The sequence below is a fragment of the Stegostoma tigrinum genome, chromosome 13, assembly GCF_030684315.1.
Source record: "Stegostoma tigrinum isolate sSteTig4 chromosome 13, sSteTig4.hap1, whole genome shotgun sequence".
Lineage (NCBI taxonomy): Eukaryota > Metazoa > Chordata > Chondrichthyes > Orectolobiformes > Stegostomatidae > Stegostoma > Stegostoma tigrinum.
Window position 1 is genome coordinate 16,699,798 of NC_081366.1, and position 16,046 is coordinate 16,715,843.

Consider the following 16,046-nt stretch of genomic DNA (forward strand, 5'->3'; position numbering starts at 1 on the left):
CTCCCTATTTATTCCAGTTCCCTCTCCCCATCCCCCTCTCTGATGAAGGGTCTAGGCCCGAAACGTCAGCTTTTGTGCTCCTGAGATGCTGCTTGGCCTGCTCGGGTGCGTGCCAGGTTTTTTTTGGGGTGGGGGCGCTGGTTCCCCCTAGCGGCGGATCGCTGGTTCCCCCTAGCGGCGGATCGCTGGGTTGCGAGTCAGGCGGGTGGGCCCGCGGTCGCCCCCTAGCGGCCCTATTTGTGCCGGTGAATGGGCAGTTGCGCATGCGCCGAGGTGACAGCCGGTTGTGGACGAGGTTGGGAGCAGGAGCAGAGAGGCGGAGACCCCGGAGTCATCATGGCGGTGAGGCGGAGGGGGAAGTTGTGGGGGTGTGTGGGCTCGAAGCCCGGGGTGGGGTCCACGCAAACACCGCGCTTGTCACGGGGACCCGCGCTCTGGATCAGTACGGCCTGAGCGATTGTTTGTATTTCCTAGCGGTTGGACCATCCTTCCCCCCCCGGAGCTGGGGCCTTTCCCTCGCCCGTCCGCCTGGGCTATGAGTACAGCTGGCTGTTCGGCTACAGGAGGCGTATTACACCCTTGCCGAGTCCCCGGTCTAGCTGCTCCCGCGAAATGGCGCAGCAGAAAGTGTTTGCATTCCCAGAGATGTTTCGAGGCTAATTTTTTTTTAGGGCACAACCTTTTTGCAAGGCTGATGACAACAAATGGTCTGGGGTTTTGTGGGGAGGGGTGGGGGGAGAACTTGATACACATTTTCTGTCGAATGCATTGAGACCAGTTTGGATTTTGTCTCAGAGAGGGTAGGAGAGGTGAATCACAGGGTTGTAAGTTACTCTCCAAAAACTGAATGCAAAATCTGGGCCGGTACTTCGGTGCAGTACTGAGGGAGCGCTGCACTGGAGGATGGGCATTCCTGATTTCAGACAAAGAGTTACATCAAAGTCCCACCTCTGGCAAGAATGTGCAAGGTCTCATGGCACTATTTGAAAATGTTTCTCTCTACGCAATTCAGTCGATAAGCTCAAGAACAGAAGTTGCTGGAAAAGACTCAACAGGTCTAGCAGCACCTGTGCAAACAAAGTTTAACTTTTGGGTCCAATGACCCTTCTTCAGACCTTCGGTGTTTAGTAGAAGAGTTACTGAACTTGAACGTTTAACTCTGCTTTCTATGTCCAGATGCTACTAGACTTACTGAGTTTCTCCAGCAACTTCTGTTTTTTTTTTCAAAATTTCCAGGATCAGTTTTTTTTGGTATCTTTGATTCAGTAGGTACGGTGGTCAGTTCTGATGAAGTCTCAGGGGATTCAAATGTTCACTTTAGTGGCATGGGATCCTTTGTATGAGGCAAATGAGCTCAGAGCATGGATTGGCTGTGGGGACTGGGATATTATAGTCATAACAGAAACATGGCTAAGAGAAAGGCAGGATCGGCAGCTCAATGTTCCAGGATACAGAAGCTGCAGAGTGATAGAAGTACAAGTGAGGAGGGGGAGTTGCCCGTTTGATACGGGAGGACATAACAACAGAGCTTAGAGAACATATTCTTAAGGGGGTCATTAGATGATACCAAATGGTTTGAATTTAGAAACAAGAAGGGGATGCTCACTTTGTGACTTGTTATAGACCCCCAAATAGACAGCGGATACTAAAGGAGCAGATGTGTAGAGAGATTGCAGATGCACGTAGGAATAATAGAGTAGTACCGATTGGAGACTTTATTTTCTCCTGTATTGACCCAGAAGGTAAAAAGCCTGGATGAGGTGAAATTTGACAGATGTGAACAAGAAAGTTTCCTAAGTGAATATTTAGAGGGCCCTACTCGGGAGGGTGCAACACAGGAAATCCTCTTAGAAAACAAGGTCAGGCAAGTGACTGAAGTGTCAATCAGAGAGCACTTTAGGTCCATTGACCATAACTCTCATACTTATGGGAAAAGATAGAACAGGTCCGCAGGTTAAGGTGCTGAACTGCAGCAGGGCCAGTTTTGGAGCTATTAGGCAGGATCTATCAGAGGTCGATTGGGTGAGTCTGTTTGAAGGAAAAGGAACCACTACCAAATGGTAGACCTGGATGAACACAGCAGGCCAAGTAGTATCTTAGGAGCAGAAAAGCTGACATTTCGGGCCTAGATCCGTCATCAGAAAGGAGGCGGAGGAGGGGGAGGCGGATCAAAAATGGGTAGAGGAGAAGATTGGTGGAGAGGAAACAGACAAGTTAAAGAGGCAGGGATGGAGCCAGTAGAGGTGAGTGTAGGTGGGGAGGTAGGGAGGGGATAGGTCAGTCCGGGGAGGATGGACAGGTTGAGGTTAGTAGGTAGGAAATGGGGGTGTGGCTTGAGGTAGGAGGAGGGGATAGGTGAGAGGAACAGGTTAGGCAGGCGGGCACGAGCTGTGCTGGCTTTGGGATGAGTAGGGTGGGGGAGATTTTGAAGCTTGTGAAATCCACATTGATACCATTAGGCTGCAGGGTTCCCAAGCGGAATACGAGTTGCTGTTCCTGCAACTTTCGGGTGGCATCGTTGTGGCACTGCAGGAGGCCCAGGATGGACATGTCGTCTAAGGAATGGGAGGGGGAGTTGAAATGGTTCGCGACTGGGAGGTGCAATTGCTTATTGCAAACCAAGCGTAGGTGTTCTACAAAGCGGCCCCCAAGCCTCCGCTTTGTTTCCCCGATGTAGAGGAGGCCACAACGGGTACAGCAGATGCAGTATACCACATTGGCAGATGTGCAGGTGAATATCTGCTTGTTGTGACACTGATTTATAGTGATTGCATAGAAAGTTATCTCCATTTCTTTTGCCAGTTAGTGATTAGGATTTGGAGTCCACTGCCTGAAAAGATAATGAGTATGGTTTAGTAGTAACTCTCTTAGTGACCTTTATGAGTGTTTGGAGGAGAACAAAATTTCAGAGATAAGGGGAAAGAGTGGGGGAAAAGCAACTTACTACATGGCTGTTCAAAAACGTGGACATGTTTCATGTGATAAATGGCTTCCATTTATACCATAATTCTCTGGTTCTTTGTTCATCCACCTCAGTCTTGTTATTTTGAGTTTGTGAGACAACGTATATAGTGTCCGTTTTGTTTAAATATCTCCATCACATGCATAATTTGATAATTTTAATAACGGATCATTGGGATTCTGAAAACAGCAATTTTTATTTCTATCAAACCTTTAGTAAAATGTTTTAACAGAGCATTATAATCCAAGATTTGCCACAGAAGTACATGCCAGGTGATTTTTAGTGAATGACTAATAAGTTTTGTTTAAAGATCTGTGTTAAGGAAGGGAGAGCAGTTAAGAGGCCCAGTGGTTAAACTGAGAAATTCCAGGACTTGGCCACCAAGTATGTCATGATTAAAACTGATGTGATTCAAGAGGTCACAATTAGTGAAGTGAGCATATCTACTGAAGGAAGTAGGACTAGAGGAAAATCCAGAGACAGTGAGGAGCACACCCTTGGTTAGATTCAAAAATAAAGACGAAAATTTTGATTGAGTATTTTTAAATCATTGAATCTTTTGCAGAAACACGAGTTCTTCGTCGACATGACATGTGAAGGCTGCTCTAACGCTGTGACCAGAGTGCTGAATAAATTAGGAGGTGAGATTCCAAGATAGTATCAGAGATAATGGGAACTGCAGAGCTAATTTTAGTGTGAGAAATAATTCTGATAACTCTGTTATTTCATTGTGTCAGGGCAACATCAGAAAGTGGTCATTTGACCCACTTTCATTTCCCTACCTTGTATGTCCCTGAAGTCTCTCCAATTATGGCAACTATTAGGTCTGGAAAAGATTGATGTATTTGCTTCTGATCTGCCCAGTCATCTGTTCTGTATATTGATAACTTACAACACAAGAATGGAGGTTATTTTTTACCAGTCCTAAGTTTGCCTTTTACTAGTTTCTGCCTGAAAACTTGCGGTCTGTTTTGCAATTTAATTTAACTTTTGGGATTTACCTTCTATTATTTACAAGATCAACTTCATTGCTGAAAGAAATAAGATTTTCAGAATTCTGATCTCTGAACAGTCAGGATGAATTCTGTGGCCAGTCTCTTTGAAATTCCTGCATATTACAAAAGTAAGATTAGGCCTAATCAAGGGACAAAAGTAAGATTAGGCCCAATCAAGGATAGTAGTGGTAAGTTGTGTGTGGAGTCAGATGAGATAGGGGAAGCGCTAAATGAATATTTTTCAACAGTATTCACTCTAGAAAACGACAATGTTGTCGAGGAGAATACTGAAATACAGGCTACTAGACTAGGTAGGACTGAGGTTCACACGGAAAAGGTATTAGAAATCCTTCAGAAGGTGAAGATAGATAAGTCCCCTGGGCCGGATGGGATTTATCCTCGGATCCTCTGGGAATATAGGGAGGAGATTGTCGAGCCTTTGGCATTGATCTTTAACTCGTCATTGTCTACAGGAATAGTGCCAGATGACTGGAGGATAGCAAATGCGGTTCCCCTGTTCAAGAAGGGGAGTAGAGACAACCCTGGTAATTATAGACCTTACCTCAGTTGTTGGTAAAGTGTTGGAAAAGGTTATAAGGGATAGGATTTATAATAATCTAGAAAAGAATAAATTGCTTAGGGATAGTCAGCACGGTTTTGTGAAGGGAAGGTCGTGCCTCACAAACCTTATTGAGTTCTTTGAGAAGGTGACCAAACAGGTAGATGAGAGTAAACCAGTTGATGTGGTGTATATGGATTTCAGCAAGGCTTTCGATAAGGTTCCCCACAGTAGGCTGTGTACAAAATGCGGAGGAATGGAATTGTGGGAGATACAGCAGTTTGGATCGGAAATTGGCTTGCTGAAAGAAGACAGAGGGTGGTAGTTGATGGGAAATGTTCATCCTGGAGACCAGTTACTAGTGGTGTACAGCAAGGGTCGGTGTTGGGTCCCCTGCTGTTTGTCATTTTTATAAATGACCTGGATGAGGGTGTGGAAGGATGGGTTAGTAAATTTGCAGACGACAGTAAGGTCGGTGGAGTTGTGGATAGTGACGAAGGATGCTGTAGGTTGCAGAGAGACATAGATAAGCTGCAGAGCTGGGCTGAGAGGTGGAAAATGGAGTTTAATGCACACAAGTGTGAGGTGCTGCACTTTGGTAGGAGTAACCGGAAGGCAAAGTACAGGGCTAGTGGTAAGATTCTTAGCAGTATAGATGAGCAGAGAGATCTCGGTGCCCATGTACACAGATCCTTGAAAGTTGCCACCCAGGTTGACAGGGCTGTTAAGAAGGCATACAGTGTTTTAGCTTTTATTAATAGAGGGATCGAGTTCCGGAGCCAAGAGGTTATGGTGAAGCTGTACAAAACTCTGGTGCGGCCACACTTGGAGTATTGTTTACAGTTCTGGTCACCGCATTATAAGAAGGATGTGGAAGCTTTGGAAAGGGTGCAGAGGAGATTTACTAGGATGTTGCCTGGTATGGAGGAAAGGTTTTACAAGGAAAGGCTGAGGGACTTGAGGTTGTTTTCATTAGAGAGAAGAAGGTTGAGAGGTGACTTAATTGAAACGTATAAAATAATCAGAAGGTTAGATAGGGTGGATGGGGAGAGCCTTTTTCCTAGGATGGTGACGGCGAGCATGAGGGGGCACAGCTTTAAATTGAGGGGTGAAAGATATAGGACAGATGTCAGAGGTAGTTTCTTTACTCAGAGTAGTAAGGGAATGGAACGCTTTGCAACGGTAGTAGATTCGCCAACTTTAGGTACATTTAAGTCGTCATTGGACAAGCATATGGACGTACATGGAATAGTGTAGGTTAGATGGGCTTGAGATCGGTATGACAGGTCGGCACAACATCGAGGGCCGAAGGGCCTGTACTGTGCTGTAATGTTCTATGTTCTATGTGTTGACTGCCTGATTTTCTACATCAGCTGCACTTTCACACCTTGCCCTGTACTCTTGATTTTCTCACTTCGAAAGATCTGCCAGTCACCATCTTGAATAAATGTAATGGCTCAACATTGAATTTTTGGCATTCTAGAACACTCTCAATTTCTACTCATTTGTACTCATGCATAATACTTTGTCTTGAGAGTGCAATTTCTAGAATCTCTCAGCATCTAAAACATGATGTTTTATCATGGCGAGAGCAGTGTAACTTTGCTAAACTTTTGTCTGGCATCATGGGCAAGGTAATAGGCTGACATTTCAAAAGGTGAAAAAATCAGTGGAGTGCCCAACCGGAGCACTGATTGTACTGGAGGTACAAAGGGCATGGTTGCATTGATATGGAAGGAGAGTTAACATGAAAACATTAACCGAAACATTACACAAAATGAACTGTAAGGGTAAATATGTGTACTTGTGGCTAAGAGGCTTGCCTGAGAGAAACTCACAAGTAGGTCTTTGTTTCCAGCTGATAATAACTAATTGAAGGAAATTGTTATTTGAGAAAAGCTTTGCTGTCCCTACATCCATTTCCCTAGTACTAGTGATTGTTAATTGTGAATGGATGACTTTGACTCCCATAATGAAGAATGTTTCTGGGAAATGTTTGGAAGTGAACTTTGATTTTATTCATCAGCCTATTTCATCTTGAGTACTCTATCCCTAACTCTTCATTCAAGACTTGCTGCTTTGATGAAGCTTTTGGTCAATGAATTTGTCCTGTTCTGGCTCAGTGTCAGTCTTTTGTTTGGTAACACTCCAATGCAGTGATTTGTAAACTTAAGAGATTTACTCAGCTCAGATAAGGGTACTGAACTTGTGTTGTTTATGATCTGATATGGCTGAGTGCCACATCAGAAGATGTAATTACCAGCAAGCCAGAGGAAACCCATATAGTTTTCTCGTTGATAGCAAAACATTTTTGTTGCTATGCTTATCTTGTGCTTAGTTGTTTTCATTTTTTCAAATCAGCCAAAATCCTTCTTTGCACTTTGCTGAAGGCAACTAATGATAAATGTAATTAGCTTTATTTGAGTCCCAAGACTGTTTGGATTAGGTGACGTAGCTAGTTCAGTCATGAGATGGGATCTATGTATAATGTCATTACCAGGGGATGCTAAAACATTTTAGAAAATTGCTGTTGGAAATGGGCAGTATGTGTTTGAGTCTTTGATAGAATCGGCCTCATCTGCCAATCTGCACTGAATACCAACCCATCATCTATTATGTGCTTAGCAAGCCCTTGAGTATGAACTCTTTAATTTGGCCTAGGAATGTGGCCAGTGCTGATAAGGCTGTAAGTAATGTCCAATCTTAACTGGCCAGCGAAGGTGAAAGGGTCCTACTTTGAATTTCAGAAGTCGTGGTAACTCATGAATAATGTGTAACTTGAAGGGATTGAAGAGAATGATGGTATTCATGATTTTGCTGTTTTTGTCCTTTTTGGTTGCTAGAGGTTGGAGAACGGGGCGATATTATTGAAATAACCCTACTTGGCTCGTCTGAGCATGTGAAATAGAGTCAAAGGAGCAGGAATTTCTCCTTCCCCTCTACTGAAGCGCCTATCACTGCTCTAGAAGGTATAAAGTAATCCAGCAATTGAAGTTTTCAGTCGTATATCTAAACATACAAAATATTCTCCTAAGATATGCAGACATATTTGATCCTTTTAGCCCACTAAGCAAATAAGATTAGTACGTATCAGTGTCAGAGTGCTCATTTCTGCTTTTGGAATTCTAAGATTTAACTCTTCTGATCAACCCAATTTTTTTTTGCAGGTGTGCAGTTTGACATTGATCTTCCTAACAAAAAGGTTTTGATTGAGTCTAACCACAGTGTGGAGGTGCTGACAGAACGCCTGAAAAGGACAGGAAAGGATGTACAATATATCGGAGAAAAGTAGAACATGTATTGGTAGTTGGTATAAATGAAAAAGGTAACAACTCAGTACATGTGCCACTGAATGAAATCTTCAATATACGTGCAACGCTGTTCGTGTTTCTACCTGACACTTGGGATTCTTATCCAGCCATCTCTGGACTCTGAAACCATTGTTTTCACATCTTGTGTCTTTCGAAGCTATTGTCATGATCTCTGTAGAGACCAGTAACTTTCAAAAACAAATTCAAATTTCCATTTAGCAGCTGAAAGAATGACAGGCCAGGATTTTACTGCAAAAGAATCATTTACTGGAACAAATCACTGCTTTCTTTCTGCAGGTAACTTAAACTAAACTGTGGCAAGGAACTTTCCACTCATATTTATCACTGTTAATACTCCGCATAGATTTACAGTCCTTGTAGCAAGTTGTCCATGGTTTCTCCTGGCTTTTATTACTTTTCTGTATCCCTGTTATGCTAAGTAGATCTTTGTGATAGTCTCCCATGCTTTCCTCAGTTTTCAGAGAGACTACTAAAACCCCACCAGCAATATAGTCTCCTCCAATGATTCATTTCCACCCTAGCCATGCCATATCACAAATATATCAAGTGGAGGCAAGAACTTCCACAGAGAGCAAGGAGAATGGTGAATAAAGGAGGACCAAAAAATATCCGGACTGCATGATCAGAATGCACGGCTCTCACATCTGTATCTGCACAATAAAAACCCCATTTACTTTCCCAAAAGTCATGGACTTGAAAAGTATAGAAAGGGTAATAAAACTCACCTCATACAGAGACAGTGTATAAGGGAATAGTAGTGTAGTGCTAACTCATTGGACTAGTATTCCAGAGGCACAGGTATATGGGACTATAGGAACATGGGTTCAGATTTCAATGTGGCAGCTCTGGAATTGAAAACTTGTCTCAATAAACTAAGTGAAATTATTGTCGATTGTTCTAAAAAGTCAAATCATTCAATAATTTCGTGTTGGGAGGGAAAGGTCTCATTTTTACCTGGTCTGGCCTTCATATGATTCCAGATCCAAAGTAGTGTGGTTGACATTTAACTGCCCTCTGAAGTGGCCTAGGACACCATCATGGCAGTTAGGGAAAGAGAGCATATGGTGGTCTTGTTAATGACTCCTACATTCCATGATAAATAAATGGATTTTTAAAAAAGGGCATGTTCCAGTCTTTGGTGCCTCAATGCAATTGTAATTGTCTCAATATTTAGGTATCAGGCATATGGCCTCATGGCAAATCATTTCAAATTGAAATGTTACAAAGTGCAATAAAATTATTGTATTCTCCATAGAGCATCTTCTACCCTGTCCCACAACTCAATACTTTTCATATTCACAATGAACATTTCTTTACATGCATACAGCCTGAAGGGTTGTGCACAGTTTCCTAAAAAAATTCATTTTCTTGTGCGATCATTACCCATTGTGCCTCTGCAGTGGCTAGCCCAAGCTTTCATGATTTCTTCACTGTCTTGGAAGAGGTCTGGACGAACCTGGAAAAAAAAATGCCATATCCCTCTCCAAACCTCCTTTGCAGGGGCACATTATCATTGTTTTGAAGTCTGCAATTGGAGTGCAAGAAATTCTGAGCATGTATAGAAAGGATCCAAGAGGGAAGGCTTATCTCACTACCAGCAAACCTGCATCTTGGCGCTTGTTTGAAAGTTCTGGCGATGAGGCATTCTGATGACTTTGGCGGTCTCTGTTTTGCATTAACCAAACTGAAACTTGTCTGCAGTGAGTTAGCTGGGGCAATGTCTGAGTTGCTACAGTGTGTCTCATCGGACCTGCTGTAGGTATGAACAGAGACCTATGAAATCAGCCTGATCCAGCTGCTGAGAACTGGTGCTGAGAACTTTCAATTCGTAAGTGATAGGAGGTTTAAAAAAAGGAGAGAATTTCTGGCTTTTGGGACTCAATCAGTTGTGCAATTAACTCCAGAGCAGAAATACAACAGAAGAAACACAGTAATCAGAATCACTAACAAAGGTGTACGTCACGATCTTTCTAGATAATGTTCACTCTCAATCTACAGGTGTTTACCCCAAGTCAAGTTTTAAAGATTAGCCTGCTGTTGATGACCATGAATCAAATGCTTGACTGCATTTTTTCCCTCTGTGGTACTGTTTAAGCTTATTTGCTAATAAAGTTTAGGAGGCTATTTCATGTTGCAGTGGCTAATCTTGGTCTTGTCTGTGTATATTGGCTATTAGCTGATTAACTTTTAACTTTTTTATTCTCCCTGTCTAGGGCTGTTGATATTTTTGTACTGCCCCTAATTCAAACAAGAGAGCTTTTCTTAAAATAAGAAAAGAGAGTTTAGACATCAGTTGCTTTTTAATTTTAAAACTAATGCTTGTAATATGGATGTCATTAGGTTATTTAATTGTCATTGACTGGAGGGTTTAAGGGAAAATTTGAATATATCTATTGTAAGGTAGGAAATATGATTTTTCTTAACCTCCCTGATAAATCATTGTTTTGGGCAGGCTGTTACCACAGGGCTAATTTTCAGTTTATTAATTTCTGTGAACGATCACATTTGGTAATACCCTGGACTTTTTGCTTTCTTGGAATACTGTGTATTTCATTTGACTGTAGGGATGAAGTTCAGGGCAACAATCTCTCAACTTAGGCTCTTAGAAGGAGTGAGCAAATGGAAGCTTCCCTTCTGTTGAAAGATCCTGAGGGTGACTGCTTGCCTGACATTATGCAATACATCAAACTTAAACAGCTTGTCCCCAGACTACTTAATCACAGATCACATTACATGTCCCAAGATAACTGAGCCTGTGGCATTCAGCACTGTCTTGAATAATATTATACTTTAAAATGATTTGTGTCTAGTTCATGAAATCAAATATGTTAACAGGCATGGTATTCTATTATAGGCAGATTGCCACAGCTGATACTTTGGACCAACAAACCTGGAAAGGTTAAATGGACTTACGCAATCTTTTGATAATTGCTGCTGGTGCGTGGTGTTTTAAATTGTGTTTCTTCAGTGAGTATTCTTATATGTACATTGATGCATTAGGCTTTGAAGAGTTAATATTCCTCAATGTAAGAGGAGATAGAATACCGAGCAACACAAATGAGGATAATAATTTAAAATTGAAGTATTGTAGATCAGACATAGGTCAGTGAATTTGGTATCAAGAAGCCTCTAAAACTAGAGGCAATGGAAGTCGGGGGGAAAACCCTCTACTGCTTTGAATCATGCCTAGCATGAAGGAAGATGATTGTTGTTGGAGATTAGTCATCTCAGCTCCAAGGCATCTGTATTGGAGTTCCTCACAGTAGCATCCAGGTCCACCCATCTTCAGCTGTTTCATCAATCACCTTCCTTCCATCATAAAGTCAGAAGTGGATGTTTTTGGTGATGACTGTACACTGTTCAGTACCATTAATAATTCCTCAGACAGTAAAGTAGCCCATGCTCAAATGCAGCAAGACCGGAACAATATCCAGGATTGCACTAATAAGTAACACATGTACCATACAAGTGCCCAGGAATGACCAGCTCCAAAAGGAGAAAACCTAACGGCTGTCCCTTGACATTCAATGGCGCCACTATCACAGAATACCCGACAACATCCTGGAGTTTACCATTGACCAGAAACTCAACTGGACTAATCATAAGTACTATGGTTACAAGAGAAGATCAAATACTAGGAATCTTGCACTAAGGAAATTCTCCAACTCTTTCTAAACCTGTCCACTATCTACAAGGTACAAGTCAGGAATGTAATGTAATACTTCCCACTTGCCTGTATAAGTGCAGCTCCAACAGCACTCGGAAACTTGACACCATCCAGGACAGAACAGCCCTACTTGATTGGCGCTACATCCTCAAACATTGAGTCTGTCCATCACCAACACTCAGTAGCAAATAAGTGTATTATCTGCAAAATGCACTTGCAGAAATTCACCAAGGCTCCTTAAACAGCCCCTTTTAAACCCCCCAACTATGATCACTTGGAAAGACAAGGGCAGCAGGTACACAGTAACACCATCAACTGTAAATTCCCTTGTAAGAAGTGATGGAAAAAAAATTGTGGCTGTAACAGCTACTGCTTTTTGAGGTATTTTCAGTGTTGGAACTGATTTCCTCAAATTTTTGGAGCAGTATTTACTGTTTTATAAGCTGTTGCATTGTTTTAGAACTTTTGTGAAAAATGATCAAAACAACAGCACTTTTCAAAAAAGGAAGAAAAGTGAGCGAGCAGGGACCACGTGGGAGGTGAAAAACAAACAGTAAATCTGCACAGATAATAAAATGTGAGGCTGGATGAACACAGCAGGCGCTGCTCCCGAGATGCTGCTGGACCTGTTGTGTTCATCCAGCCTCACATTTTATTATCTTGGATTCTCCAGCATCTGCAGTTCCCATTATCACTGAGTAAATCTGCACAGCTGACTGCCTCTGCTGTTTAGTTTCAAGTATCTCTGGACATTCAGTTCATTCTAAGAAAAATAAACAAGCAGTGAAATTCACAGCTGACGTTGGAGAAACGTGTGAGAGGAGCTCACAGCAGGGGCGCAGCTAAGAGATAATGGGAACTGCAGATGCTGGAGAATCCAAGATAACAAAGTGTGGGGCTGGGTGAACACAGCAGGCCAAGCAGCATCTCAGGAGCACAAAAGCTGATGTTTTTGGCCTAGACCCTTCATCACAAAAGGGGGATGGGGAGAGGATTCTGAAAGGGGAGCAGCTAAGTTTTATTTTAGGTGTAACCTTACTACTTTCTTTTGTAAATCTACAATAGTGTTTTTATTTATTATGTTTTATCGAGATTTGTCTCGATTAAGTTTTAAAAATATAGAAGATAGATACTAGGTTATCCCACAGCAATGTTTTTAGAGCAGTAAGACTGCTATTTCCTGGGTCTAAAGTTTATTAAGGTGCAAAGATGGCCTTTATTGAGTGATGTGCTCTTCCTGTCGGATGGAGGCGATTAGGGAGACTTTCCATGAGATTGATGATTATGCCTGCAGAAAGTGTGTTTGGTTGTGAATCCTATCGGATCACATGGATTTGTTGGAGTGGGAGTTAGAAGCAATGAGGAATTTACAGGAGCTGGGGTTGGGTGTGATGGATGGCAGTTTCTGGAAGGTAGAAAAACCGCAGATACAGTAAGGTGGATAGGTTACCTTTGGGAATGGTAGGAGAGGTAGCGCAGGAATGTCCTGGGGCTGTCCCCATCTCAAACAACTGTCCTGTTTTGGAAAATGTTGGGGATGATGGACTCTCGGGGGAATGTAGCACCAATAACCAGGTTTCTGATACCGAGTCTGGTTCTAATGCAATGATGGGGTACGTCAGGTTTCAAGCAATCGATTGTGATAGGGCACTGACTAGTCAAAGGCACTGACAGACATTTCTATGACCAACAACACAACATCAGAATGCTGTATTGCCTCCCTGGCGCCATGATCAAGGATATCTTGAAGAGGGTGCAGAATATTCTCAAAGAGGAGAGGAACCAGGAGGATGTCATTGTACACATTGAAACGAACGACATAGAAAGAGGAAAGGATGAGGTTCTGAGGAGAGAAATTAGGCAGGTTTTTAAAAAGTAGCTCCTCGAGGGTATTATAAAACCATGAAGGGCATGAATAAGGTGGAGAGCCAAGGTCTTTTCCCCAGGGTAGCAGAGTTCAAAACTAGAGACATAGGTTTTAAGGTGAGAGGGGAAAATTTTAAAAGGTACCTAAGGGGCAACTTCCTCATGCAGAGGATGGTGCATATATAGGATGAGCTACCAGGGAAGTGGTGGAGGCTGGTACAATTACAACACTCAAAGAACATCTGTATGACTACGTGACTAGGAGGATGTGGGCCAAATGCTGGCAAGTGGGACTAGATTAGTTTAGGATTTCAGGTCAGCATGGACGAGTTGAACTGAAGGTCTGTTTCCGTGCTGTATGGCTATGACGATTCTAATTTGCAAATATATCAAATCTTGAGACTTTTCTTATTGGCATTTTAGGTTTTCCTGCACTAAATGGACTGTACTAGTTCAAGAAGGTAGTTTACCACCACAATCACCTTCTCAAGGTCGACTATGGATGGGCAATCACTGCCAAGCGATGCCCACATCCTAAGTGAATAAAGGAAATACCGTCTTGATGGACTGAGTGAATGTGATTGGAGGCTCACTTCTAGGTCAAGTACTAATATTATAAATGATATGTTTCAGCCTCCAGCTCCTAACAGGGAGAGGAATGGCATTAGTGGTAGGAGATAGTGTATGTAGCGAAGAAACTTCACAGTCTTCCTAATACTAAGTTGAAGGCAAGTTCTGCTTATCCAGTACTCTTCATCCGTAAAGCAGCATTATAAGTCACAAACACTGGATTAGTCAAGTGACAAAGCTGTTCTTAGTAATTCTTAAGCATTTGAGCATGATACTGATTCCAAGCCATCAAATTCCAAAGCCATGATCACTTCCGTGTAGAAAGAGAAGGGCAGCAGTTACATGGGAATGCCATCACTTGCAAGTTCACCATCCTGACTTAACAATATACCATTATTCCTTCACTTTTGTTGTGTCAGAATCTGCAATTCCCCCCCCCCCCCCCCCCCGCCGATGATATTGGGCAACTACCTACTGCACGTGGAAGGCACCTCACCATCTTAAGGGTAATTAGGGACAAGCAATAAATGCTGCTCCAGTCAGTAATGTCCACATTCCTGTGAGTGAAGAAAACTTTCTACATTTATCCTTTGGATGCACAATGCCAAGTAAGCCACTTTAATTACTTGTTTCTAATTGCACTGAGAAAACAACAGGCTGCTGTCACTGGGATTAGGTGTACAACTGAATAACTTACTAAGTCGTTTGGTGTGGAACTTCAGAAATGTTGGCCCAACTTGGGCAGATTAGTTTGGTTTTCTTCTGATGTGTACCTATAAACTTGCGCCTTAAATGTTCACTTTTGTACTTGGTGTCGGTCTGTAAATTACCAAACTGCTTGAATTCTGTTTCGCAGTTTTCCTGGATGAGATTTAAACTTGTACCTTGAAATGCTTGCCCAATGTCATAACTGCAGTTTCATTCAACCTACTGATATTAAGTCACTCACAACATAAAGTTAGTAGAATACTTACAGTTAGCAAGATACCAGAATAAAAAGTGGTACAAACAAACAGTGGGCATAATCGATGTAATTGGCTGAACCTGCTTGCCTCTGAAATTTCTGTAGCAAACCCTGGATGAAGGACTACAATGCTCTTCAGTTCCCTCTTCGAATTAAGATGCTTCTGATCATATACAATTTCATAGTAGTATTAAATTGCACTGTTTAAATTGACTTTATTGTAGCTATTAAATTTCATTCCCTTTCAGGAATCACCAACCCAAAGGATGAATTCGAAGAGCAAGTTTCGCCGTCAAATCATTGGAACCAAATTACGGAGCAACATTGGCTGGATCTTTTGTGAACGTAATGAAGAGTTTTAGCTCTGATCATTATTAGCCAGGCATTGAATAAGGAAAAAGTTGTTTATGCTGCTACATTTCTGTAAACTTCATTTCTAATTTCCTAAAGGGTGGCTATAATTGTTTTCCCTATATGCATTTATACAATAAATAACTCTGCCATGGTAACTCACAAAGTTGTTGCTTTCAGTCTTTTCTGTCCTGGCATTAGTTTTAAACTACATAGTATTAAGGTTACCATGGTTTTCAGTGTTGTGTAACTGGAAAAGTGAAAATGCTGTTTCTGTCTCGCCATCTGATTGAATAACAAACAAATTATTGTTCGGCATAATTTCTGATTAAGTGTCAAACTCTTCGTAAATACTGAATGAATTATGTATTTTTGTTTTATTTAACATTTTCTATAATTTGATTTTTTTTTTGAAAAACTGAATTGGATTGTATAAGCTTGGTGGTGGGATTGATGATTGGGGCACAAATTTAAAGTAAGCCAACGGGCAGGAGGTTGAGAGGGGACGTGAAGAATTTTTTCTTTATCCAGAGGGTAATTAGAATCTGGAACTCACTGTCCATAAGGGTTTTAAAGGCAAAATCCTGCCTGACATTTCAGAAGTATTTTGACGTGCAGTTGCAATGCAAAGGCATAAAGGACCATGGGCTGTATGCTAGAAAACAGAATTAGAATAATTAGGTGATTGTTTTTGACCAACGCAGAATCATGGAATCCCCACAGTGAAGAAGAGGCCAGCTGGCCCATCGAGTCTGCCATCAGTGGGTCGAGTGGCCTTTT

The 16,046-nt window shown here is 41.9% G+C and overlaps 1 protein-coding gene across 1 annotated transcript; it reads left to right on the forward strand.

The window, feature by feature from the left end:
* The first annotated feature begins 256 nt into the window (after window positions 1–256).
* atox1 (antioxidant 1 copper chaperone) lies at window positions 257–15,432 on the forward strand. The gene is made up of 4 exons (XM_059650593.1): window positions 257–342; window positions 3,528–3,603; window positions 7,684–7,841; window positions 15,164–15,432. Exons 1-3 carry the CDS (start codon window positions 337–339, stop codon window positions 7,806–7,808), a joined length of 207 nt encoding a protein of 68 aa, XP_059506576.1. The 5' UTR covers window positions 257–336; the 3' UTR covers window positions 7,809–7,841; window positions 15,164–15,432.
* The last annotated feature ends 614 nt before the right edge of the window (window positions 15,433–16,046 follow it).

Excerpts from the sequence above, each read along its gene's own strand:
- atox1 (XM_059650593.1), top strand. Across the intron at positions 3,604-7,683 it reads AGTGCTGAATAAATTAGGAG|GTGTGCAGTTTGACATTGAT; the intron begins GTGAGATTCCAA and ends TTTTTTTTGCAG.